Source organism: Penicillium arizonense (genome assembly GCF_001773325.1).
Source record: "Penicillium arizonense strain CBS 141311 chromosome Unknown PENARI_contig001, whole genome shotgun sequence".
NCBI lineage: Eukaryota > Fungi > Ascomycota > Eurotiomycetes > Eurotiales > Aspergillaceae > Penicillium > Penicillium arizonense.
The window spans coordinates 1,845,340-1,870,858 of NW_019173278.1; the positions used below are offsets into that span (position 1 = coordinate 1,845,340).

Genomic DNA, 25,519 nt, shown 5'->3' on the forward strand with positions numbered 1-25,519 from the left:
GAGGTTGTTGACTGGTGTGGTGTCTACGATTAGGACTAACGGAGAAATGGCGGAAGATGAATCTCGCAATTTGGTTTTGGGAGACAGTCTGGCGTTCCGCTAGAGGTAGCTCAAATGTTGTTGCGTTATGAAGTTGCAAAGGACGAAGGACCATGAGATGGGGTTTATGAGATTGGCCATGCGAGGAGATGACCTAGCCAGCCATTCGGTATGCTTAGCGAAAGAAAGATATGGGGTGGAATGAAAGCCGGTATGGTCTCGCGTGGCTAGAATGGATTTGGCGGCCGGTAGTATCCGGTGACTAGCAATCTCCGGCGGTCAGTTCTGTGCTGGAACAGGACCTGCGCTTCCCGCGGTAGGCTGCGGGGTTAAACCATCCACTGGTAGTCCAACATCGTCATAACAAAATATCAGGTCTCTTTCCAAAAACGCCAAAAAGAAAAGAAAAGCCAACAATAGTCCTTGTGTCAAAGAAAATGCCACTAAGATCCACACAGCCGATTCACTAAGCTCTAAACTAGTTTGGTTAGGAGACAATGCATAGAGCATCTGATCAATTTTTATCGGCTTTCTAGGCTTTCTAGCTTCATCTTCCTTTTCTTGTCCTGCACGTCCATCAAACCGTCGATTTCCTGCTTAATAATCAACGGACTTGATGCTAGGATGCATATTCTGGGCGATTTCTGTGTGTTTGAGGCTATTTATGACGCAAGAACTGTTTGAATATGTCACGCTAAGCTCAACCCAAGATAGGTTATTCCTTACCTATAGTAGCTATTGAGGAGAAAACTCAGCACAAGAGAAAGAAGAGAAGAGGGAAGCGCGGGCAGAAATGTGCTGTAGCGTTGGTAGCGTCGGTAGCGTCTGTCTAGAATGCTGGTATGCTGGTATCGTCGTTGTAACAGACAAAACAGGTAAATGACAGACAAATTGAGCACAAGTGAAAGGTATAGGCCTGGTTACAGCATGGCAAAAGGTTCATGTGGTTATTCCTATATATATAAGGCGCTTCTGCATCTGTTATAACGATCGCAATTCAAAAATCACAGTTGTTCTTCACTCCGTCTCTCAGCCAAAATTGCTCACTACCTTTGAGCGAAAATACGACCCGGTGCCCAGAATATCCCCATCCTCTTCTCTCCCGTCCCTTGCTCTGTCTATCCGTAGTTGACTTGTCTTGAACAATCTTGGCAGACTTGTCTGCTCAAATGGAACATTATGTGCGATCATTTTTGCCAGCTCCTTGCCTGCCAACCAGATTACCGGCATACCATGGCCATTAAAGCCGGCGAGAATGAATTGGCCTGGCTTATCCGGAACAACGCCAATATGGGGGTTGGAATCGTATGAATAGCCCATCACCCCGGTCCAAATCTTATCGACCTTTGCGCCGGTGTTCTCCCAGCCTCGATAGGTTCGTTGCATGTAGCCCGTGTAATAATCCTTGGCGGCTTCAATGAGGACACTGTCGTCGACGTTGTTGTACCATTGGTCCCGGTAAGGGTAGAACGTTGCGGCGGCACCGCCGACAATAATACTACCATCGGCTCTCGGGACGAGATACGAGAGCACCTTATCCTTGGTTCGGTTGATATAAGAGTTATTGAGAAGGGGGACTGTGGTTCCCTCTGGAACGGATATACGACAGCAGATTCCCTTACAGGGGACGATATTGTTCTCATATTCTGGCAGTAGGCCCGGAACATAGGCATTGCTCGCATGGACGACTTTGTTGGCGTGTATCTGCCCACGTGGGGTGCCGATGATGAAGCCACCTTTGGGATCGGGTGTTATTGAAGTTGCCGGAGTATACGTCTGAAGGTTGACTTTGCCCGTCGCAAGTGCCAACTTGATGATGTGTAGGATGAATTTGTATGGCCAGATGGTGCCAGCGGTGTATGAAGCACATGCTATGGCACCCTTTACTCCACAGATCTATGACGGTCAGTTTTCTCTATTTGATCGTTCACGAGGCAGCTATCACTTACACTCTCGACCTTTTCACCAGTATGGAAAATAACATCATTCATATATTCCAAATCAGATGCCACCAATTGATCATAGATGGCTTTCGCATTATTCGCGGCTTCTTCATTACACCAGACGTCAATCGACCTGGTAAGGGTAAAATCACAATCAATTTTCTCCTCTTCGATCAATTTTTTGATGACCTTGACGTGGGCAATCTCGAATTCGGCTATCTCAGCGCCCGCTCGCAGGCCAGCGCGATCGACATATGTCGGAATATGACCATAAAGATCTGGTCTTAGATGGCCGCCATTTCGACCAGTTGCGCCGGAACATGCGCCTCGCGCCTCCAAAATGGTGATTGATTGCGTGGCATCGCCATGATCCTTAGTAAGGTGATAAGCTGTGCTGACACCAGCGTATCCAGCGCCGATTATCACGACATCGCTATGCTCAGGTAGATGTTCTGTCGAGCGATGATCCTTGAGTTCATCGTGCTGCGTTTGCCAAAAGCTTTCTGTAGGGTCTGAGACTGGCAAGTATTTCGAGATACCGGAGCCACCGAACTCCGAGGATCCGTTGGAGAGCTTGAGATCCTTGATCGCACTTGAAACCTCTTTGAGAGAGACCATGATTGACTCATGCATGAATAACAATGACGCGAACAAAAAACTCGATGAACCTAGGTCCCATATTAATACCTAGCACCCTTTCGCACTTAGAGAAGGCTCCACACTTTCATTCAGCTGCACTGCCGGTACCCGGTTGTCGTCGTCTGTCTTCCTCCGGCGGCTTCCAACACTGGATTGTTCGTTTCCGCCGGATGTGCGATAGCACGGTCACGACCTAAGAGGGCGGGTGCAAGAAGCTCCAACCTATCATGATTGGGCCGCGAAGGCGGGGTGTTAGGATGCTTTTGGGCGTGACTGGTACTGTAAAAAGTTAAGATATACCGGTACTGATCAGGAAATCAGGAACCTACTGTGTAAGTTCTAGATTGATTCCATAGCTAAACGCTTTGGTAAACTACGGTTAAGTTGGATTGCCACCAGTCCGACTTCGCTATGTCACCCGGTAAGCTGCCGGTAAGTTAGGATCTCGCCACCGGCTTTTCGCGGCCACAGGACGAACATTTCGAGCATGACACTGCATTTGTTGTCCCTCATCGGCCAGTCCCCCATTTTTGCTGTCGTGGTGGTTGCAGGGGGTTCGGCTTGTATCAACTTGAAGATAGGACCAGGGTGAAGGAGCGAGAAATCATCGAATTCCGAGGCCTTTGCCCCGGCCTTTTTCATTCGCATCGATAAGTAGGTACCAGGTGGCTTGATCTATGCCGGACCGGAATCGTTTGTAAAAGCCAGCTTGTTATCTGAAGGTAGGTCATGGTTCCCTTGTCGATTCCCCGCAAATCGTCAAACTTAGATTGGGAACTATCGACAGTGAGGCGCGAGCAAAAGCTTCGGGGCGATGTCCTCAAACTTAGGCGTGCTTGTAATTACCGGAAAATCTAATGCCAGTAGACTCGAAATCATGTCTCGATTGGATTTCCAATCAGCCTCTGATGTTGAGGGACCGAGGGACCCATTTACCACGAACCCCAATTCGGAAAGCCAAACTAGTGTACAAAAGGCATAGAGAATTTTCTTTTGACTTCAAGTTATCATCATTGTATTCCCTCGTCATGAGTTCCACAGACATATTTCACTCCAAGAGCGATCGCCACTTGCCCAACAGCGCCTTCATCACCGTTTTCGGAGTTTTGATGATTGTCACCGCCCCTCTCTTCGTCCGAGTCTATGGTGAATTGGAGTTTCGTTTTTCTATGTTGAAGATCATGCTCATTATCGGCATCAACATTATGGCTCTCGTGATCACTTGTGGCGGAGCCCCTAACCACACCGCGATTGGCTTTAGCTATTGGAGCAACCCCGGGCCTTTTGTCCAGTACATTGGCGTTTCGGATCTCTGGGACGCTACCTGGGGTCCTGGAGGACGTTCAACAATGCTCTCTATCACTAATTCTAAGCCCGTGCTAACATCTACTCACTGATCCTGAGCCTGAGCGCCCTCATAAAGCGGCGACAGCCCAGATAGGAAAGGCCCCACCCGGCAGACATTATCCTGTCTATGTACGTGCATATAGAAGAGAGTTATTAGGACGTAGAGTAACCACTTAGCGCCACCCCCTACCCCAAACCACCTGTACCCTAGCAGCATGCAAAGCTTAGGGGTTTTCGACAACGAGCTTTAACGGTCACACAATCCGACAAGTAACTCAATAGGTATTCATCGAGAAGTAAAGGAGGAAAGAATCATATATTCGTAGGCAAAGCTGATGAGTCTCTTAAGGAGAGAGGAAACATTAAGAGAGAAGAGAAAATATCTTTTAGTCTCTAACTTTAGCTTCGGTTTTCTTCTAGACATTGTTAAGTACTTTAATTACTCTTTAGAACATTTTCTCAGCAGGTAAGCTCTCTAGCCAATACATACGTAAGTGTGGGGAGAAATGGCGTCAACATAGATTTTTTTTGTTTTTGTTCACCACCTAACATGTACTATTCGGAGGTCCGTTGACCATCTAACCTAATTAGGCAAAGCGTCGCGATTGTATCGGAGGTTGAGCGATGCCCAGATGAATAATGAATGATGAATGACATTCTTATCTTGCACACCTTTTCTCATCTCTTGCCGATCTGAATATTGCGCCAAGAACAAAACAGCAAAACAACCCTGTACTCACCGACCGGCGTCACAACATCGTAGTCTCGGCTCGCTCGCGTGACAACCTCCCAGACCGGGATCGGTGTTGATGGGGTCTGCTCCGCAAATCCAACCCGTGGGCCAAGGCCTTATGAGAGAAGACGAACCTCTTCTTTCTCAGGATATCTCCGACCTGTCGAGTACCGAGGGTGACAGTGATTCCGAGAGCGCCGATACCGCCATCTTCGAAGGCCACTCACTCCGCACGAGGAGATTAGGTGCTGCGCCGTTGACAATCAATGGCCGACGGCTATTATCCGATGAAAATGATGACGGCGGCCCTGACGGCATGTCGGGACAAGCAGAAGACCAGGAAAAGCCGGTGACTTGGAGCTCGCTGCCGAAGAAAGGCCAACTAGCAATTTTGACATTTGCTCGATTGTCGGAGCCCTTGACTCAGACTTCTCTGCAAGCATATATGTTCTATCAGCTCAAATCTTTCGATCCTTCCCTACCGGACTCGGAAATCACTGTGCAGGCTGGTATTCTCCAAGGTAGCTTCACAGCTGCGCAATTTCTCACTGCTGTTTGGTGGGGCCGGCTCGCTGATGCTGAATGGATGGGAAGGAAAAGAGTTCTTTTGATTGGACTGCTGGGCACTTGTATATCTTGCCTGGGATTCGGATTTTCTCGGTCGTTTACTTCTGCCATGGTCTTTCGGACACTTGGTGGAGTATTAAACAGTAATGTTGGCGTGATGAGAACTTTAATTGCGGAGATCATTGTTGAGAAGAAGTGAGTCGATATCCTTTCACAAGTTGTAGCCAGGAGCTGACAATTCAGGTTTCAATCCCGAGCATTCCTGCTCCTCCCCATGTGCTTCAACATTGGTGTCATCATTGGTCCAATACTCGGCGGCTCCTTGGCCGACCCTGTCCACAGCTTTCCGCAGTTATTCGGGCCTGATTCGGTCTTTGGTGGCAAGGAAGGTATCTGGTGGATGCAGCGCTGGCCGTATGCGTTGCCCAATGTGCTGAGTGCAATCTTCATCTTTGCATCAGTACTCGCGGTCTTCCTTGGCCTCGATGAAGTGAGCATATCCCCATTCATGAGATTACCCGGTCTCTTACTAACATCATCAGACACACGAAATCGCACGATACAGAAAAGACTGGGGCCGCAGACTGGGAAAGCGAATCCAGCGAGCTCTGACCCGACCAAGCAAGTACCACCGTCCATTACCACGAGCCCGGAACGATGGCTCTGTCTATCTCGACGACGATGAGACCTGGTCGGTGCCATCAAGTCCCGCCCGATCACGCATCCAAACCAGGGCACACAAACGCCCAGGCTTCCGACAGATTTGGACACGCAATGTCCTCCTGACCCTGCTGGCTCACTTCCTCCTTGCCTTCCACACGAGTGCTTTCGGCTCCATGACGTTCGTCTTCCTTCCCACTCCCCGGGCCCCAGAGGGCTCCCGCAGAGGACTTTTCCACTTCAATGGTGGACTGGGACTCCCGTCTTCCCGCGTTGGACTTGCTACAGCCATCATCGGCTTCGTTGGTCTGCCGCTGCAGATCTTCCTCTATCCGAAAATACAGACAAAGCTCGGGACAATGGCCTCGGCCCGTCTGTTCATGCCATTCTCGCCTCTATCATACATCTTGATGCCATTCCTTGTGATTCTTCCGCGCATACCATGGATTGTATGGCCTTGCTTTACTCTGGTCGTTAGCTTCCAGGTCATCTCGCGGACATTCATCCTGCCCGCTGCCATTATTCTTGTCAATAACTGTGTCACGGATCCATCTGTCTTGGGCACTGTTCATGGCGTGGCGCAGAGTATCTCCAGTGCGGCCCGCACCCTAGGTCCATTCCTAGGTGGTTGGGGTCTTGGCCTAGGCCTTGAGAACAATATGATTGGGGGTGTCTGGTGGGCATTGGCTGTTGAGGCCCTGATTGGATGGGCTGTTTTCTACACCATTTACGAGGGTAAGGGAATTGAACGAAAGAAGGAAGTGGAGGAAGATGAAGAATGATTTGTACATATTCAGATACCCGAATGAATATACATATAGAGCTAATTTATATAATTCGACTTTGATTTTATCACACGCGATCATTACTTATTCATTCATTTGAAAGAGAAGGTCACGGGCGACCGGACAAAAACAAAGACGCCTAGCATGCATACATCATAACGCCTATCAATCTGCCTTGTTCCATCTTGAAAGTCATAAAATGATAAGGAAACCTCCACAAACGATCGTATCGGTCTGGGCTAGGTACCACCACCCAGACAAATGCTCATGTCCGAATACAAGGCGAAATAAACGCCGTCATGGCTTTCACAGCATCACCATCATGAGCCCTCAACAGCTCCGTAGCCTTGACCTTAGTCAATTCCAGCTGATCCACCTAATGTGAAACGAACCATCAGTAACCAAGTAGATCAGCGACTTCTCCATGGCGAACATACCAACAGCGCAACATCAGCCGCAGCAACCTTAACGACCTGCTTCTTCACAACGCCATCAACCTTCCCTGCCTGTGCCGTCCCCTTCTTGCCAGTATCGTGTCCATCCGCTATCTCCAAACGACTCATTGCCCTCCCTAGAGCCTCCTGATTGGCAGTATTCACCTTAGTGGAGGCGGGCTCCGTGCTGATTTCATTTGTGTTGAGGGAGGAGAGGGCGGCGGCGGCTTTGCGGTCTTCGGCGTTTGCAGGGAGAGGTTGCTCGACGGCGTCTGGGTCAGCTGTTGCTGATGGAATGGGGTCTGACATTGTGGATTTCTTTGAACTAGTGGTGAGCAGGGGTCGTTGAGCAGTAAAACGGTAGAAGAGAGAGGTAGATGTTGGGTCCTTTAACAACTGTGTACATGTACGTCATTGGTTCCCGGCAGAATGTTGCATGCCGCCTTCAGATGGCGAAATATAGAGCGCTCATGAACGTGATCACATTGTTTCTGTCAGTTCTGTATGCTAATTTCTAGAGCTGATTTTTAACATGAACGACATTGTAACTGCATGAGGGACAGGTAAACTACCTCGCTCCTAGCATACAACCGACTACTACTCATGTTTGATAGCCTTCAGTATTGCTACAAGATAACGTGTTCCAGCTGAAAGATTTGTGTTATGGAGCAGAGATTTACCTGACCAGACTGAGCTTGTAGATACATTTCGGGGATCAAAACTTCACGCAGCCCTTCTCACAAAGGAAATTTGGGGGAGAGCAGAAGCGGTAAGCGACTGAACTTCCTAGTTACCATCATGGTGATCACCCTGGACGACAACACCGAGCAATTCGTCATCAGTCTCATCATCATTGTCCTGGTTCTTCTGCTTCTTGGCAGGAGTGCGAGGAGGGCGCCCAGCCTTACGCTTGGCCGGCGAGTTGATGGGAGTGAAGCCACCCTTAGTAGGGGAAGGCTGTTCCTTGTCCTGCTTTCGCAGGACACTGAGACGGTGCTGAATGCCACGCTTGTTGCACTCTGTTTGCCATATTTGTATTAGCTTGATCAGATCATGGTGCGAGAGCGGAATACATACGTGAACCCATGCCGACAGCAAGCTGTTCAGTGTCAAGGGCGAAATTCGCGACTTTCAGCTGGTCGAGGACCAGCAGCAAAAGCTGATATGCGTAAGACATCATGTATTATCTGAGTGAAAGGGACAGACGTACCTGGGCATCAGCCTCAGCGGTCCAGACCATTTTAGGCATCTTGAAGTTTCGTTGGGATGGGTTTGCAGTGGGACGAAATGATTCGGTGGAGGGGAAAAAGAAAGGAAGGAAGTGAAAGTGTGATTAGGGGGCAGTTTATTTGTGAGACTGCAAGCTCACGTTTGCCGATAGCTCGACAATTGCTTGCCCGGGTGTGCTTCAACAAAACCGATGTCCTGTACCCTACCGTCTCTTCTCGAAGATATCGAGACGACATTAGACGAGTCCAGGTTTATTCGTCACCATTTCTCGCTTTTCATTTTCACTTCTGAACATCCATAGGAGACCTTTTGCGTCTTTCGGGGGTGATCTCGACGATGTTTCAAAAGACCTAAGCCTTTGAGTGCCGCACCAAACAACCGTCCGTGGTATTTCAATAGCTAGCTAATAGCTATCAATATTATTACCGGTACTAACATGTAAAAAGCTATGGTGGAGAAACTTCTACCTCGAATGATACTAATTCAAGGCATATTTACAAGGGGATATTGCTCAAAAGTATTGTACCCCTACGTTCAAGTACTGATACGGTGAGGTTGCGGGTGGCCACTTTCGACGAGACCCTCGAGAGGCTGGTAAAACGAATACTTAAAAGGCTCGTCAGTATTCAAAGGTACCCCAAGCCAGAGTTATTGTATATTGCGTTGTGTCTATGTTCATCAATGTTCAATGATTTTTCATGTCAGTATGTGCATGATTCCTACGAATCAACTTATTCCTGCACAGGGAAACCATATCCAACCATCATTGCAGGCTCGTCAATATTGTGGTGTTGGTAGCTATAATCAAAAGCGGTCAGCTAGATAATAAACGGGAAAACAGGGGTCCATTACCTGAGGACACCAACAGCGCCAGGGTCAAGCATCAAGGAAAGAGGGAATTCCATGGGATACCCAAGCCAGCGCTTGGTAAAGGCACGAAGAAGATGACCATGGGCAACAAGGAGAACATCAGAAGGGTTCTCTCCGTGCATGTTGTCCTTCTGAATGGCGCGGATCTCTTGAATGAGATTATCAATGCGGTCTGTGACCTGCTGCGCGGACCTGAACGAGCCAGTCAGATATTTGTCAACTGCGACGGGATAGACGTGAACGACTTACTCTCCGTTCTCACAGCCATCACGCCAGATATCCCAAGGCTTCTCGGCGTCGAGACCATGCTCTTTTCTCAAGGCACGGATATCCTTAGTCAACATGCCTTCGTACAAACCATAATCCCACTCAGCAAGTCTGCCAGTCACGGAGATCTTGTCTGCATCTTTTAGGGTCTTCTGATCGGCGTCATCAAAGGCAATCTCAAAGGTCTGCATTGCACGCCTGCGTGGACTGATGTAGACGTGGGCAATGTTGGCTGGGTCAATCAATTTCCCCGAACCAACAATGATCTTGCCGGATGCGAGAACCTGGTTTTCCCCATCTTTGGTGAGCTCAAGCTCGGTGACACCGGTGTAGCGACCATTCTTGGACCACTCGGTTTGGCCTGTGACTGGTTAGATAATAGTGGATATTACTGCATTATTGGAACATACCGTGTCGGTAGAGGAAGACACGGGGGGTGCCAGCGTCTTTGTCGGGCATTTTGTAATGGTACGTCTAATATGCAATGCCAATAGAGCAGTGAGAAGAATGCGGGATGAGGTGGGGGCAGAAAAAAAGGAGGAACGAAATTCCACGTTTAGCTTTCACCGGTCATCGCCCCGGGTACTAGCTCCATAGGATCCAATCATTGAGACGAATAGCATCACCTGCACTTGGCTTATAACTGAATATTCAACTGAATATTCAACTGATGCCCCTCCGCGGGGTTAAAATTCTTATCGCTCTTATCACAATTCTCTCTCCTACACTTGACAAGCATATAATAACTCCAGATTATTCCTCAAAACATCGATTGTTTTTCTAGAAATAACTGGGTCTCGGGCTTCCATAGAAACACCCCTCCGGTTCGTTTACGGGACGGCGCAGCCATTGTTGCCCGCCCGGAGGACCTTGGAATTGGGCGACCTACTTTTTCCGTGACAAATATTTAGGAAACATGCCTAAATACAGACAGTGTCCCTTCCGGAGGTCCGAAATGACTTGGAATAGCGTTAAAATGACTAGGTTTGAAGGACTAGCCGCTAAGACACGCATCTCTACTGTTCTCAAGAGGTCTCCGTTAAAGATTCGACAATACAATTGAAGTTGAAATACGCCAATGGTGATTCATAGCTATCGTTTTACAATAATCCAATGACAATATCACCATACAGGTCCGCCTCCAGATCCAGCCTCACCTTAGCATGCAGGTCCAAGTGAATCCTGATATTCAAACTTCCATCATCCTTCTTCTCCACCTCGCCCTTGTCTTTCTTATTCCTCTTGTCGAGCTCACGTGCAGCGGAAGGTCCTATCAACTGGCCTTCTCCCTGGGCCAATGTCTGAGGATCGACAAGGCTCTCAATGGGATCGGTGACACTGCTCGCAGTCGAGTCGTCTGAGTTCTGGCGGTTTCGCCGGTTTCCCTTGCCGGCTGCGGGAGCGGTACTATTACACCCATCGAGTTTGGGGTTAGCCTTTGTGACTAGTAGAGGTGGGTTCTGTTGGAAGTAGAGGAATAATAGGAGAGTGTAGAGTGTGAGCTGAGATTTAATGTACCTCAATGCGGGGATAGGGTCGCCCATCTTTGTACTCGTAATATGTCCGTAGGGAAGTCTTCAATATAAAATAGATGTACTGGAAAATAGTCGCAAACTAGACGAAGATGGCAGAGTTTCCGGTCCTATTTATGTCATTCAAGGTGCCGGGATTTCCGACGTGAAGGTTAGACGTCAAAAGCACGCAGTGTATATTCTGTCAAACCGCTATTTTGTATTGTATCAATGCAGTCATACAATCTATAGTTGCCACGCCTTGGTGGAGAATGATTCTTCTCTAAAAATGTTAAGGTTGGTTCCCGGGGGCGGCCAACGGATGGTTCCCTCGGTTTCCGAAATTCTAAGTATCAACGACCGAGCCGCATGCGGAAGTTGCTTTTCATTCCAATTACATTTACAGGAAGCAATTTTGTTCTACCAGTCCTCGGAGGTCTAAATAAGCATTGAGTGACATCACCTGGCACGGCAGAACCCTAAGGAAGTCCCAAGGAAGTTGAAATCATCGCATTTGGTTTTAACCACCCACAGACTAAGGAATACCGAAATTGCGTATTCATCAATTTCACAAAAAGTTTGCTTCCTCCAGTCCTAGGTCAAAATGGTGTTTGGAATCGTCATGATGGCGGCAATGGTGCCGACCATGATTGGCGTCAATGAGGCGACTAAAGGCACCAGGGATCATGAAGATCAGCGGCGGAAAAATGCGCGGGCACAGCGATCCCATCTTCTGGTTCAATGTCCATCCTATGAGGGGGAACTGCAGCAGAGAATGGCAGTCCACAACGCACAAGTATACTTGGGTGCAGATGGCAAAGTAGGTCACCCCATTTGATTTCATACAAAGCCTTCGTCTTAACCAGTTTAATTCCAGGTCTATGTCACTAAGTCTAACTGTCCACAGCTTTCACTCTTTAATGGCGGATTCTATCCACACCCCGACTTTCCACCCGATAATACGGCAGGGTTTGTTACCATCTCAGGTGAAACACCTCCGACTCTGCGTTGGCTTTACGTTGATTCAGAGACTCATGAGGTGCGTTGGGGTGGTCGACAAGAAAGCCAGGGGCATGTCTGCGGCCCTTTTGACTGGACAAAAGATGAAGCACGGGTCACATTGCAGGGTTGGGAAGGTTGGCTGGCTGTGCGGCTTCCGCGCGACGAAATGTATGCGAAGGAGTTAGGCATGGAAGACACCAAAGGGCTTTGGAGGCTTTATTTTGATCAGAATGACGATGGAGCTGATCTCCCCCCAAGCGCTGAGGTTCTAGAAGTCACACTCAATAGAACTATGGCCGAATCTTGATTTGGGCCTTGGAATATTATTGAACATCCATATAGCTGCACGAAATTTGATTATTACTCTCTGATCTCTTTTACATAGACTGCAAATAATACATATCAAAGGGAAAACGGGAAAGACGGGAGCTAGAGCTCGAAGAAGCTAGCATATATCATGTCTCAGACTGACTGTATCAGGATCGATACAAAGAATATGAAAATTTACTTGATACAACTTAGGTTTTTGTGACGGGTTCTATTCGATGTCATGTTGGGAATTATGGTGGATAGAAAAGAGATTACGATATTCGCGAAGACGGTTGTCCAGGATTGTGAACGGAACGGCTGCTAGAGCCAGGGGAAGTCAAGCAAGACACCAGATGGGAACATTGAGACGCGGGAACTTGAATTAGAAGTTGGGTATATAAATTGATTTTATTTACACACATGAGTAGTCAAAACGACATGATTTGTAACTGCAGTGATGCTCAGAGTACCAACCCAAAATATTAACAGGGGCATGGGTAGGAAAGTCTGACGGTCCTACTTTAAAGAGCAAGAGCAAGAGCCAGAATACCAGCTGCACCGGCGACACCCATGGCAACACCACCGGCAGGAGCAGGAGCACCGCCAGTAGAATGCGAAGGGGAGGCTGAGGCTGAAGCAGAGCTAGAGCTGGCGTCGGAAGAAGAGGCAGAGCCGGAAGTGGTACTGGCGGAGGAGGAACTCGAAGTGGTCTTGACGGCAGAAGAAGCAGTCTGGCTGGCAGTGTTGCTAGCAGCCACTGCGCTGGAGCCAGTCTCAGAGGCACTACCAGCGGCAGTCTGGGAGGCGCTGCTAACAGCGGTCTCAGAGTCGCTGGCGGCAGTGGCTGAAGCTCCGATAAACTCATTATCGAAGTTGGAGGTGGCCCAGGCCTTGACGCTGCTAGGTAGCTCGTTGTACCAAGCTGGGTAGGTACCAGCTGCGGCGGCGCTGATAATAGCGGAGCGAGATGCCGGGTTCAGGACATCGTCATAAAACGAAGATGGGATGGCGGTTGCCAGGACTGCCAGGATGGAGCTGGGCACATTGGCAAGGCCGTAGCTGTCATCGTAGCTGATATTGACGTCGTAATCGTCAGAAGTCTCGTAGCTCGACGATGTACCGGTGGCATCTGTTGCAGGGGCAGCCAGAGCTGTGGCGGCGAGGGACAGAGGAATGAGCACCTTGTAATGCATGATGTGAGAATAGTAGTATGTGAAGTTGAAGATCAACGTTAACTAGAAAAAGAAAGGAAAGCCCAGATTAAATAACGCAGTACTGTAAGCATAAGGGACTATTTTGGGGCTCTTTTCACGTAGGGTCCGGCCCACGTTCGCCCCTACTAGCGCCAAAGAAGCAAACTCAAACGAGCACACTACTGTTAGTTTAGAGACATGTCCAATCGTATCTTCGTATCCTACGGGGCTACCTGTAATTTGCCAGAGGCTCCTGCAGGGTTGCCTGATCGGAAATAGATTGGCCCGCCACATTAGACACTGAAAACGCCACGGCTCGGATTCATTTATTTTCTATTAGCGTGGAAAATTACATGCCCCTTTTCTCGGCTCCGTGGTCCCGATCTCGATAGTGCCCTTTCCCAATTTTAGCTTGAAGATTTATCGTCTCTACGGGGGTCCCCAATTAACTTAATGTTCGGTCGGTCGACTCCACTGGGCCCAGGGCTTCAGTCTTGGGAGTCTGCTGATTTCCCTTCAGTTCTATCATTTTTTGGTCCCATACCACATCTAAACGTTCTTTTCAATGCAGTATAAAATTCAGTAGCCAATTGATAGGGAATGCATTGATGGCAATTGACACAGTATTTCTCTCTATGGCCTTACAATCAGGAACCCTTTTTTATAACTATGAGCTGTTTTCGCCTGTCATTGCTGGCACCAATTTTTCATGCCCGTTCACATGTCAAATCACACATTCTCCATCAACTACGCCCTAAGGTTCCACTTTCGCCTTCAACTGAAGACTGAAATATCTATATAATAATCTAAGCCTAGAGCCAGTCCAATAGCATCAGATATATGTTTACAAATTGGATTCCGAAAAAGAAAGGTCCTCGAGTTGACCTGCGACGATAGAAACACTTAAACTCCGTATGTTAGCAAAGTGATTGCAAGACAGTTACTTGATCAATGTAGATACTCGCATTATAGACAGGAATGTCCTAGAAGAACAAACTGGGGGGACGAAGGTCTGCGGCTCGTCTTCTATACAGTAGATTCGGAGTTCCTACACCATGTACAGAGAATTGACACGCTCGCCTATATGCGCATGTGCACGAAGACCATTCAAGAATATCAAGTATGCAAGACACTCAATTTGAGCGAGGGTCAAGGACTGAAGAGCCCATATGTAGTCAAGTCTAGGTGGACATGTGGGTCGACTAGATCAGAGCGATCTAGGAGCTGGACGGTGCCTTCATGTGTGGCGTTCCCAGCCAAATTGATAACTAAGTACATTTACTACATTAAGGCGAGGAGTGGAACAATAGATCAATGCACTAAGACAGCCTTATAAGTATATAGATAAATACCCGTCTTCATTCAGCAACTTCATCCAGCGAAGTGGGCAAGCCTATAGTGGGCGCAACGAGGGGATTTCAACTAGTCTGTACCTAATCGAAAACAACGAATCTGATGGGGGAAGGGAGGAAGAAAGGTCATAAATACAATTAGGGTGAAGAAGCTATTTATCCAAGTTTTATAGTAGAAAACAAGACCTTACATCCGGCGAAGAAACATGGATCTATCCAAGTGAATTATAGCACCATTCCCCTGGTTTGTATGTGTAAATTCACATTTAATGCTCTGATTTACATAATATGTAGCCAAATCAGTAGCTAGCAAGCCTTGGGTGACATGGTAAAATCAATAAAACCCGAGGCTCGAAATTTATTGCTGTGGGGACGCCTAACCTTCCAGGCATCAAATGAGTCATCTCCGTGAATAAGCGCACGTGAACGCACGTGGATATCACGTTACCTTACACATTAGCTGTTAAAATGGCTTTGAGATATTTTCTTGGATTTTTATTCTCCTGATTCGACACTCTGTTTGTAACTGCGATTGATCCTGGCTTGATTCTCTGACGATCAGAGGAAGCACCTCTTCTCCATAATAATCCCCACTCTTTCACCCCCACCTTTCGGGGCTGCTCACCGCCATGACTGAATGGAGCCCTAGTTGTAAGAGAAACTCAACAAGTCTTCGTCGGATCAGTCTGATCAGTCTGGTTTTACTGACTGCTCCTAGCGTGGACACGAAAGCCCATCAAGCAAGATGTCATCTACGAGGATCGCCAAGGGTTGAAAGACTCGTTGGAGAAGCTGCAGAAGCTACCTCCCCTTGTAACAACACGAGAAGTAGGTTAATGATTCTGGTTGGCATTGGGACAAGATCTGACCACAATTTCAGATCATTCAACTTAAGGATAACCTGCGAAAAGTCGCTTTGGGCGAAGCATTTGTTTTACAAGGTGGTACGTTGTTCAACCACAGCAACACCATCAAACATAAGACTAATCATGTTGCTTAGGTGACTGTGCGGAGCTATTCGACTACTGTAACCAAGACATGATCGAAGCCAAGGTCAAGCTTCTGTTGCAAATGAGCTTGGTCCTGATTTGGGGTATGTCCCAATCCCTGCAAAGTACAAAGCACCGACTGATCCATAACTAGGTGCCAATAAACCCGTTATTCGTATTGCCCGCATTGCAGGTCAATTTGCCAAGTACGTGATCCGCATACCCGGTAGCCATTACAAAGTTAACGAACGCAACCCAGACCACGCTCAAGCTCAACAGAAGTAGTCAACGGGGTGGAAATGCCCTCCTTCCGCGGTGACAACATCAACGGATTTGATGCCAATCCCCAGTCCCGCCAACCAGACCCATCGCGTCTGGTCTCAGCCTACTTCCACTCAGCGGCAACATTAAACTACCTTCGCGCCTCCCTTTCATCTGGTCTAGCAGACCTGCACTCCCCTCTAGACTGGGGCCTGGGACACGTAATCACACCCTCAATCAAAGAGAAGTACGAACTTACCGTGAACGCCGTCAAAGATGCCCTCCGCTTCATGCGGACCGTAGGAATCGACAAGGACCGCGGCGTGGAAACAGCAGACATCTTCACCAGTCACGAAGGTCTCTCACTCGAATACGAGCAAAGCCTAACCCGACTTCTTCGACACCCACCGTCCAAAACTACAGCTAACCCGACCCACCCTGACTCCGGGTACTATGCAACATCCGGCCACTTCCTCTGGATCGGCGACCGGACACGCCAACTCGACGGCGCACATGTCGAGTTCTTCCGCGGAATCGCCAACCCTATCGGAATCAAGATCGGGCCCAGCATGGCCTCGGACGAGCTAGTGAACTTGCTGAATGTCGTCAACCCGGAGCGCGAGATCGGTAAGGTCACTTTGATCTCGCGGTATGGTGCTTCTAAAATTGCAAACTTCTTGCCTGGGCATATCGCCGCTGTGCAGGCTTCTGGCCATATCCCTGTCTGGCAGTGTGATCCCATGCACGGCAATACGCAGAGTACGCCGTCTGGGGTGAAGACGCGTCATTTCACGGATATCTTGTCTGAGTTGCGTCAAGCGCTGGAGATTCATCGGGCTGCTGGGTCGTTCTTGGGTGGTATGCATCTTGAGTTGACTGGTGAGGCTGTTACGGAGTGTGTCGGTGGTGCGGCTGGGTTGACCGAGGATGGTCTCGGGGAGCGGTATACTACTTTCTGTGATCCGCGATTGAATGAGAAGCAAGCTTTGGAGCTGGCTTTCTTGGTTGCCGGCTTCTATCGCGAGGAGTCTGAGTATTGATTTCGCCTAGCTGGAGTGGCGCATGGTTAGAGTAATCTCGGGATTCTTGGACAAGTGTGTTGGATAAAAGTAATCATGTTTTTTCGGCAAATTATCAGGTTAGGGTGAGTACCAACACATTACATTTCGGATTATACAAGAATCGAAAAAATCAACAATATTTGAATCTAATTGGTTTGAGCGGCATACAAAACCAAATCTGAAGAGACGCATGGGACAATGCAAAAAATGCCCGACCTAACCACCAGAAACCAAACACCGAAACAAGGTAGTCCCCATATGTACAGTGACTATAGAAATTTACAAAAGTAGAGAGCTGGTTTAGTGCCATCACCGACGAAGCGGGCTAGCGACAGCAGGTTTGTGAACAAGACTCTTGCGACGAGCAGCTTCCATGCGGAAACGTTGCTTGCGTCTGGAGTCATCATCTTCCTCGTCTTCCAGGATGCTGGACGCCTTGGCGCCAGGGAACAAGCCGCGGTTGCTCTGCTTTGGAGGGCAAGATTGCTGGACGAGTTTGGAACGGTTGGAGAGGAAATATGGAGTAGCGGGGGACATGCCAATGGCATCGAGATTGGCAAAGTTGTAGCCTGGGGTAGCGGGGAATTGGTAGTCATCAGTCGAAGATTGCCGTGTGGGGGTTGACGGGGCATCTTGCTGGTGGGTCGGGGGAGTGATCTTGCGGAAACCATCGACGGCGCCCTGGTCAGCACCGCTGCGACGTCCACTAGCAGACGGTGCGGGAGACTCGGAGATGCGCACGAGCGTACCGTTGACGTTACTCAAGGCACGGGGCTCCATGCTCTTGCGACGCTTAGCGCCTCCACGGGGGATAATGGAGCTGTCAACTGCGTAGGGTGTCTCATCGAGCCACTGGTTTTCGCGTTCACAACTGAAGATGACACGTCAGAATAACGTTGACAAAAGTAAATAAAATATCGACTTACTCAAGAACCCAGCCAACTCCAACACACTTTACGAGGCCTGATGCTTTCTTCACTTTCTCCAAAGTCCGCAGGCCACCATCCTTATACACCACATGGGTGATCCCAACCTTCGAGTCTTTCGGCTCTGCGCTATCAACGGGGGAAAGACTGGAAATCGGGTTCCAAGACCAAGACTTCACACATCGGGCTCCCATCTGCTGCAAGAGCTCCACAAAGATACCAGATGCATCCTCGCCCTCGGTAGTGTGGACATCCACATGCACGACTGCGCCATGCAGAGCTTGCTGGCTAGTGCTCATGCTTCGACGGGCTTTCTTGGCGGGGCTTTGAGTTGCAACATGTTCACTTGACGAAGCAATGACTGCTGGTTTCCCACTGCCGCGTCGAGAAGTACTGGAGCGGCGTTTTGGTGAAGGGCTTCTGTTGGCCCTCGAATGCCTGCGAGTAGGAGATAGAATTGGTACATTCTCTTCCGGGGATATGAAGGTTGGCTTCCGAACTCGAGGGGAGGAACGAGTGGGAGACATGTTTGACAGTGACAAGCCTCTCTTCCGGGGCAGTTTGAAAGGTGATACCTCTCCTTCAGCTTTCAAAGGCACCTTGGACACTGTGTGGACAGTGCGCATCTCTTCTGGCTGGACCTTCATTGGGGTGGCAGGCAGAATGTTAGAATCGCAGTTCTCCTTGTCCTCTTCAGGGTGTTCTTGCTCCTGGAACTGGGGTTCCACAGCAGGCATATGCTCTTTCAGTGGAGTCTGTTCCTGGTCATCGACTTCGAATATGTCCATATCAGGATCTTCAAATATCTCCATGACTTTGCTCGGGGATTGCATCAATTCATTGTCTTCATAAATTGCTGATGGCCGCGGAGTCTGATCTTGCTCAGGGCTTACGTAGATACCCTCACTTTGGGGCTGGAGAGGAAGCTCGACAAACAGAGACGGGGTTGCCAAAGGGCTCTTCGACAGATCAGGGTACGAGACAGCACCGGACTGCACTGGAGTTTCCGTGTTGGTGCGGTCCAGGGGTCCTACTAGGGAGAAGACTCCCCGGCGGCGAGGGCGGAGGGACCTCGTTTGAGAGGGGGTATTAGTCTCCCAGCGGCCGAACTTCTGTGCCAGGGGTGTGAAGCCCAAGCCAGCGTCGAAGGGTGATTGGCGTTGATCAACAACACTCGGTGTGTTGAAGAGACTGGGTGCCATTAGCGTAGGGCTGTCAGCCCGGATGCTTGGAGATGGCCCACCCATCTCGCCCAAGAACATGCCAGCGTTGGCATGTTCGGCGCGAGGAGTGGGAGTATCATTCTCTGTGTTGTCCGGGCGATCCGCAGTCGGTGGAGTAAATGAACCGACAGTGGACATAGACCCTGGTGAAGGCGTCGCATACATCCTTTGAAGGGGACTTCCAATGTCATTCCCTTCGCTGACATCAGAGGGTGATGCGGGCTCCGGGGTGGCTGTTTCGACTGTAAAAGGTCGGATAGGGGAGTATTCAGTGTTCTCAGTCTGAGGCTCCTGGCCAGTAGATTGCTCCTCTTCTTCGGAATTGTAGACGATACTACACGCATCCTCTTCCTCTTGTGCGTCGGGAGTCTCAGTCTCCTCGGTGTGCTCCAAATCAAACATTGGCTTAGAAGGGGGAGCAGTTTCATCGGAGAACTTTTCTACTCTTCTTCTTGGGGTTTGCACGGATTCTGAAGCCGAGTCTGGAGATCTGGGGCCAACGAAGTCTTGGTTTTCTTCTTCGTCCGTCTGATTTTCTGGCGCTGATTCCTCTTCGTCCAGATGCCTCGCATCCTCCAGGGCAATATCTGAAACCTGCATTTCTTCATTGTGGGAGTCATACGCGTCCATTTCCGCATCTTCCATAGCATCAAAGCAAACGGTGTCTGCCTCTTCGTACTCAAAAGGAACCTGCGCTTGAAGGTTCTCATCCTGTTCAGAGCCCGAGTCTTGCTCAATTTCTTGATCATACAAGTCCCTGGCTGCCAGTTCCGCCTCCTCCAGAGAGTCGAAGCAAATCGTTTCGGGTTCTTCGAACTCATAATTGACCTGCTCCTGGGGTTGCTCGGTCTCTTCAAAGCCTGACGGTTCTTCAATCTCCATCTCGGTAGAAACATGGTCGACCTCATCTTGATCTGTCTCTTCGGCTTGCTCAGATCCTAGCTTGTCTGCTTGGAGAGGGGATTCTGAAGCAGTCTTCTCGAAAGACAGCTCAATACCAAAGATATCCCGGGCCACGTCTTCAACCATTTCAGAATCCTTGTCAACAGCAGTCTGATCCTGCTCTTCCGCCCTCGGCGAATATTTAGGGGTGGCTCGCTCGAGTTCCAGCGGCTTGGAGGGGGTACCTTTCTCGGGGGTAGCGGGAGACTTGACCACTGAGGAACGAGTAGAGAATATCGAGCTCTTGAATGGAGAAACCATTCTTTTTGCTGGGCTCTGGAACAAGGGAGTTCTAGCTGGAACTGCTGGGGTGGAGGCCTTGAACAACGATTGCGAGAAAGAAGCACCCAAATGACCTTTCTTTGGTGAGCTTTTGAGGGGAGAAGTACGGCCAGGGGTGAAATCGGGTGCCCCAGTTGGGTTTGCTAGGTCCTGGAAAAGGGAGCCTCCCTTCTGAGTATCTCGCAGGGAGAATTTGAATGGGGACGATGTTGGTGGCGGTCGTCTAGCGGGGCTAGACATGAATATTGAATCACTGAAATCGATGGCCTTACCAGGCGGAAGGGCGAGATGGCCATTGTCAGCCACTGTGTTCTGGTTGCGATTTGGCGTAAAGTTGATTTTCCTGACTGGAGAGCTGAGGCCTGTGCCTTCTGATGCGTGTTTGGGTGTCGGTAATTTCGGTTCGCCGTTTTCATCAACAAGGCTGGAAGCCTTCTTGGGGGTGAAGTTGATTCTCCGTACAGGGGAGCTAAGTCCGGTCGTTTCCAGCCCATGCTTGACAGGTGAATGCACAATCAGTTTGACCGGACTCTTGATGTCATCTTTGAGTGTATTCAACTCATCCTCCTCTCCATCGGAGCTTGTGTATGCTGACAGGGTATTGGCCATCTGTTTTGTCTTCTTGGGAGACAGTGGTTTAGTCGCGGCCTTCTTGGGTCCAGCCGGCTTCCGTCCACGTGTAGCAGTAGTCGCAGGCTTACGGACTGGGGTAGCCCTAAGGCCGCTCTTTCCGGTGCCCGTGCCCTTGGTGGCCACCTTTTTGCGATCAGCCGCAGGAGGCGTAGGGGCACTTGTCTCTTCCGCTTCGGATTCAGACATATCTTGAAAACTGACCGTCTTCTTTTTGGCGGGTCCACGAAGCAAATTTGAACGCATAGTAGTAGAGTTTGTCGCAATCTTAATCTGATTCGGCTTTTTCTCATCGGTATCTTCAGTTGCGCCTCGTGTCCTCCTGCTCGATGCCGCCGTCTCACGGGTCGCCGAGGGCTTGGGTGTTGTTCCGGCTCTAGGTCGACCCCTGGGTTTAGGCGCAGTTTCTGGCTTCACGGCAGGGGCTTCTGTCACAGGCTGATTCTTTCTCGGTCTGCCGGGTCGCTTCTTGGGTACCTCAATTTGCCGCCCAGTCTCATCTTCGTCCGCTTTGTCGGCATTTGGCTCTTCCGCGATGGGCTCTGACGTTGCTTTCTTGCTGCGTGGCGCCGCCTTGGGTTTGGCTGCTGGGCGGCCAGGAGGGCGTCCCCTAGGTTTCGCCGGTTTAGCGGCAATGAAACCCAGTTCATCGTCTGTATCATCTGAATCGAAGTTCGTTGGAGTGTTGGCGGTTCGTGTGGCCAATGTAGCCTTTCTGATAGTCTTCTTTGCGTCGGCTGCAGCTGTTGACTTGGTGGAGGTTCGTCCTGCTCGGTTGGCGGGGGATGGGGGGATCACTGCGGCACGCGCCATGATGATATTGTTGCGCGTAGTATGTTTTGGGTGATCGCAGTTAGCGTTGGCACGCGACACTCATGGCGGGTTGGGTCTGTGGGAATGAGATGTCGGTCCGGACTCCGTAATGTCGCAGGTGCCGATGTTGTCGAATTAATCGCATGAGAGAAGAAGCAAGGCAGAGCAAATAATCCACTGTGGAGGTGGCCGTTCTGAATTGCTTGTTGTGGCGTTGTTTCTATAGCAACTGGCACGTGATAATAAGCTTCAGTAGCCCGCCCACCACAACAACGTGACGACAACAGGAAACAGTAGTAACAGAATTACTGATGTAGAATTGTGTTCCTCTTCGCTATTTCAAAAAGTTTCCAATAAACGCAAGGTGAAACGTTCGCATTTTAGGACTAGATCTCCGATATATAAATATTCTCATACCTGATCCTTCCTCTAAGTAGAGACATTGGGTTGTGAGCTATATAACAATAGCGGCATTGCACGCGTCTTCGGTCTTCCGAAGATCCTAGAGGTATTCACAAATTATCAATATTTCGCCGAAGCCCCAGCGGGGATATACACGTTTCAAGAATATATTCAAAGAAGCATGAGATTGTGGCATAAGAAAGACAGAGAAGAAGGCTCGAGCTCAATCAGTTATGGCCCGTACGCAGCTGCCTTTAGGATATAACAGAGAGCCGTACCCATTTTTATCCAACATTTAATGATAAATCCCTAATCCAGAGCCAATTTCCCCTTACCTCTGCTCGCAGCAACAATACATAATGGCAAATCATTCGAAGCACAATATTAACTGTTTCACTCCTTAAACTCAACTTCCTTTCCACTTTCCATGCCTATAGCAGCGTAACTAACAGGATCTGTGATACTAGTCAATAATAGTTTACTTGTGTTTATCCTGGAGAGCTTACCCAGCTGTTGTAAGATAACTTGTTCCCCAGGCGAAAAATGAACATCTTGCGTACACTTGAGCTCAACAGTGGAATTTGGAGATGTATAAATAGTGACCCGGTCAACTTCTCCACTAACAAATTCCGTCCCATCGGGCTCAATCATTTTGCCACCAATCTCGGCACCGACGTGGCTTCCTTCTTGTAGGGTTATAGGGTCGCGGTCGAAATATGCTTTAGGCATACTGGAGGTTCGCGGTGCAAACAAAATTGAGGATCTACAATCCAATAAGAATATGAGTGAACTTAGATTGAAAGTGTTCTTGAGTTCCTAGCACAAATATATACTTGGCTCTCTACATAGCCTTTATATAGCGAAGAATTGGGGTTAGGCCGTTTTCATCACTTTTCATCACTATGACATCTTCCATTATATATATGATTATGTAGAATTACGTAGAGACGATATAAAATCATCACCTGAATTCTAACTCTATTCCCGACGTGGCGATAGGGTATCACCATGGGTTGGAGGTCTCTGGTTGGCTGAGCTGGAGGCCTCTGAAGTGGGGCTGGGGTATCTGTCTAGACCCCGACCTGCTGTCAACTCCCGTATAGCATCCGACCAATTGGAGATGTCGAAGACTCTGTATTGTATTACCCCTATTTGGAAGCTTTTTTATGGACAGTCTAATTACATCAGTGCGGTGGCTCTCGTATCGTCAGATTTGCAGACGTCCACTATGGGGTTCCATGGATTTCCCACGGACTTTCGTACGCCTGGTATAATGTTACGTTACCTTGTACTGTAAGGTAGAAAAGACTTTTTACTGGGCCCTGCAATTTAAGAACTCGCTCAATAATTGATCTGCGCTAAAGCATTGGCGGTGGGGCCAGAAAAGAGTTATCAAGAATGTATTGGTCAAGGCGATATCGAGAAAGCCTGTACCTACTATAAACTCTCGAATACATAAAAGTTTCTGTTAGCCCTTTGGCGAATTGCATATATACAATAACAATTCTCTTTGAATGCAGACCATATTGCCTATATCCGTAGGAATTTTCGAAATATGATAAGGCCAAAGCAAATACACACAACGATTTCCTAGAACTCCTTAAATGCTAGTGATCTATGTTCTAATATATGCCTCCGACCTAAAACGACTAAAGATTTAAATGGAGGAAGCTCCTTATAGTGGCTCAGTTGTTCTGCACTATTGGCAACACCATATCTCCCACTATAATTGTCTAGCTACCCGGGCCCTTCCTCCTAACGTTCTCGCCTTCCTTTGTTAAAATTACCGCATATCTACTAAATTGCACTCTACTATCGACTCTAGTATCTTAGGCAGCGTAGCAAATATTTTATTACGTCTTAGGCCCGTAGAACTAGACCCTAGTTAGATATTATGTACCGTCTACCTCGGACTTAGGGATCCACTCGCCGTGACTATTTCTTATATTAAAAGCAATAATCGGGCCTTAAGAGGCTAAGAATACTCTTCTCGAACAAAAAATTCTCTTCAACCTTTCACAAAAGCCCAAGCTTCTTCAATCCCTTCACCATATCAAAATGAAATTCTCTCTCATGTTGAGCGCAAGGTCTCTCGCCCTTGCCAACCAAGCAAGCGCCTACGGTCAAATGGCCGCTTCAGACTACTCGGCGAACGAAGGTGGCCCATTCCAAATAATTTATCTCACCGACTACAACACCGGCTCTACCTACTCCGGTACCCTTCGCGGAGGTTTTAATAGTTGTACCAGCTCTCAATGCCCCGTCTCGTAAGTCCAAGATTTGAAGCCCTGTCTGTGCCCACGGCTTGATTAACGGATTTGAAGTTTCTATGAAACTAGCCCTGGAGGGTACAGCTTCAACGCTCTCATGTGGCGAACCAACGATGGATGCCACAACATTAATTTCCAAGGTGCCTCAGCGCTGGTCATGGCTGGTGCTGTAGCTCTCTGCCCTGTGACTTCACTGCTTAGATATACGCTTGGTGAGTGCTATAATTATTGAGTTGGATACATCAGGGGGTTGACGATGTCGCTAATGTGGAACCATAGACAAGATGTTTGTTATTGGATCATTACTATGAGATTTATACTTGCCCGCACGGCCATCTAAGTACTACGATCTACCTCTTATTGAATATATGATTTTACACATGATAATTTGACCACATATGGAGCTTGAAGCCTTTCAAATAACTGAAACTGTAAATGAAAAATCCCGCCATAGATCTGGATATTGGCTCGCTTTTAGAATAACAATCCGATACACACTGAAACAGATCGCGAGTAAGATAAAGTCGGCAGATTCAGATGTATTTGAATCCGCGGAAATTTCGAAAAATCCTATAGACACCATGCAAAGTCGCATACATGCTTCCACCAGCAGTAGCCCAGGCAGCGCCTTGGAAGCGCAGGGAGCTAATGGGAATAGGTCTCTGCTTTTTCGGCCTGTCTATTGAGGCAATGAACGTCATGTCTATTGCTGAATCAATACGAAAAGGATATCATACCTGTTACTACCGGCCAGGATCGGATTGGGAGCGTGCCGACCTGCTGGTCGAGCAGCGTTTGGAAATTGTTAATCGAAGACATCAGAAAATGTGTTTGTTTGA

General features: G+C 48.6%; 13 protein-coding genes across 13 annotated transcripts; 5 read left to right on the plus strand and 8 right to left on the minus strand.

The window, feature by feature from the left end:
- Positions 1–512: 512 nt before the first annotated feature.
- On the minus strand, positions 513–2,600 carry PENARI_c001G09862 (NAD(P)/FAD-dependent oxidoreductase; the record flags this gene model as incomplete). The annotated part of the gene is made up of 3 exons (XM_022626905.1): positions 513–517; positions 1,272–1,935; positions 1,989–2,600. 3 exons carry the CDS (start codon positions 2,598–2,600, stop codon positions 513–515), a joined length of 1,281 nt encoding a protein of 426 aa, XP_022493797.1.
- Positions 2,601–3,649: 1,049 nt separating this feature from the next.
- On the plus strand, positions 3,650–4,018 carry PENARI_c001G03651 (uncharacterized protein; the record flags this gene model as incomplete). The annotated part of the gene is made up of 1 exon (XM_022626410.1): positions 3,650–4,018. The coding sequence occupies one exon, from the start codon at positions 3,650–3,652 to the stop codon at positions 4,016–4,018; it is 369 nt and encodes a 122-aa protein (XP_022493796.1).
- Positions 4,019–4,777: 759 nt separating this feature from the next.
- PENARI_c001G10844 (putative MFS multidrug transporter) lies at positions 4,778–6,710 on the plus strand (the record flags this gene model as incomplete). The annotated part of the gene is made up of 3 exons (XM_022626981.1): positions 4,778–5,463; positions 5,512–5,758; positions 5,811–6,710. The coding sequence occupies 3 exons, from the start codon at positions 4,778–4,780 to the stop codon at positions 6,708–6,710; spliced, it is 1,833 nt and encodes a 610-aa protein (XP_022493099.1).
- Positions 6,711–6,978: 268 nt separating this feature from the next.
- Positions 6,979–7,456, minus strand: PENARI_c001G11310 (huntingtin-interacting protein K; the record flags this gene model as incomplete). The annotated part of the gene is made up of 2 exons (XM_022627016.1): positions 6,979–7,089; positions 7,151–7,456. The coding sequence occupies 2 exons, from the start codon at positions 7,454–7,456 to the stop codon at positions 6,979–6,981; spliced, it is 417 nt and encodes a 138-aa protein (XP_022493388.1).
- A 477-nt stretch (positions 7,457–7,933) lies between these two features.
- On the minus strand, positions 7,934–8,396 carry PENARI_c001G03075 (uncharacterized protein; the record flags this gene model as incomplete). The annotated part of the gene is made up of 3 exons (XM_022626352.1): positions 7,934–8,166; positions 8,225–8,306; positions 8,358–8,396. The coding sequence occupies 3 exons, from the start codon at positions 8,394–8,396 to the stop codon at positions 7,934–7,936; spliced, it is 354 nt and encodes a 117-aa protein (XP_022493617.1).
- A 712-nt stretch (positions 8,397–9,108) lies between these two features.
- On the minus strand, positions 9,109–9,973 carry PENARI_c001G09494 (uncharacterized protein; the record flags this gene model as incomplete). Its single annotated transcript, XM_022626879.1, has 4 exons — positions 9,109–9,175; positions 9,230–9,439; positions 9,497–9,875; positions 9,925–9,973. The coding sequence occupies 4 exons, from the start codon at positions 9,971–9,973 to the stop codon at positions 9,109–9,111; spliced, it is 705 nt and encodes a 234-aa protein (XP_022493635.1).
- Positions 9,974–10,614: 641 nt separating this feature from the next.
- On the minus strand, positions 10,615–11,058 carry PENARI_c001G01239 (uncharacterized protein; the record flags this gene model as incomplete). The annotated part of the gene is made up of 1 exon (XM_022626220.1): positions 10,615–11,058. The coding sequence occupies one exon, from the start codon at positions 11,056–11,058 to the stop codon at positions 10,615–10,617; it is 444 nt and encodes a 147-aa protein (XP_022493531.1).
- A 571-nt stretch (positions 11,059–11,629) lies between these two features.
- On the plus strand, positions 11,630–12,334 carry PENARI_c001G02122 (uncharacterized protein; the record flags this gene model as incomplete). Its single annotated transcript, XM_022626279.1, has 2 exons — positions 11,630–11,845; positions 11,933–12,334. The coding sequence occupies 2 exons, from the start codon at positions 11,630–11,632 to the stop codon at positions 12,332–12,334; spliced, it is 618 nt and encodes a 205-aa protein (XP_022493069.1).
- A 523-nt stretch (positions 12,335–12,857) lies between these two features.
- PENARI_c001G08429 (uncharacterized protein) lies at positions 12,858–13,529 on the minus strand (the record flags this gene model as incomplete). The annotated part of the gene is made up of 1 exon (XM_022626796.1): positions 12,858–13,529. One exon carries the CDS (start codon positions 13,527–13,529, stop codon positions 12,858–12,860), a length of 672 nt encoding a protein of 223 aa, XP_022493442.1.
- A 1,981-nt stretch (positions 13,530–15,510) lies between these two features.
- On the plus strand, positions 15,511–17,171 carry PENARI_c001G08692 (3-deoxy-7-phosphoheptulonate synthase class II; the record flags this gene model as incomplete). The annotated part of the gene is made up of 6 exons (XM_022626813.1): positions 15,511–15,532; positions 15,600–15,709; positions 15,762–15,825; positions 15,882–15,974; positions 16,025–16,076; positions 16,130–17,171. 6 exons carry the CDS (start codon positions 15,511–15,513, stop codon positions 17,169–17,171), a joined length of 1,383 nt encoding a protein of 460 aa, XP_022493471.1.
- A 330-nt stretch (positions 17,172–17,501) lies between these two features.
- On the minus strand, positions 17,502–22,008 carry PENARI_c001G11274 (uncharacterized protein; the record flags this gene model as incomplete). Its single annotated transcript, XM_022627014.1, has 2 exons — positions 17,502–18,063; positions 18,119–22,008. 2 exons carry the CDS (start codon positions 22,006–22,008, stop codon positions 17,502–17,504), a joined length of 4,452 nt encoding a protein of 1,483 aa, XP_022493474.1.
- Positions 22,009–22,803: 795 nt separating this feature from the next.
- PENARI_c001G05898 (uncharacterized protein) lies at positions 22,804–23,139 on the minus strand (the record flags this gene model as incomplete). The annotated part of the gene is made up of 2 exons (XM_022626605.1): positions 22,804–22,865; positions 22,917–23,139. The coding sequence occupies 2 exons, from the start codon at positions 23,137–23,139 to the stop codon at positions 22,804–22,806; spliced, it is 285 nt and encodes a 94-aa protein (XP_022493267.1).
- A 1,329-nt stretch (positions 23,140–24,468) lies between these two features.
- On the plus strand, positions 24,469–24,991 carry PENARI_c001G00342 (uncharacterized protein; the record flags this gene model as incomplete). Its single annotated transcript, XM_022626139.1, has 3 exons — positions 24,469–24,677; positions 24,735–24,892; positions 24,960–24,991. 3 exons carry the CDS (start codon positions 24,469–24,471, stop codon positions 24,989–24,991), a joined length of 399 nt encoding a protein of 132 aa, XP_022493277.1.
- Positions 24,992–25,519: the final 528 nt, after the last annotated feature.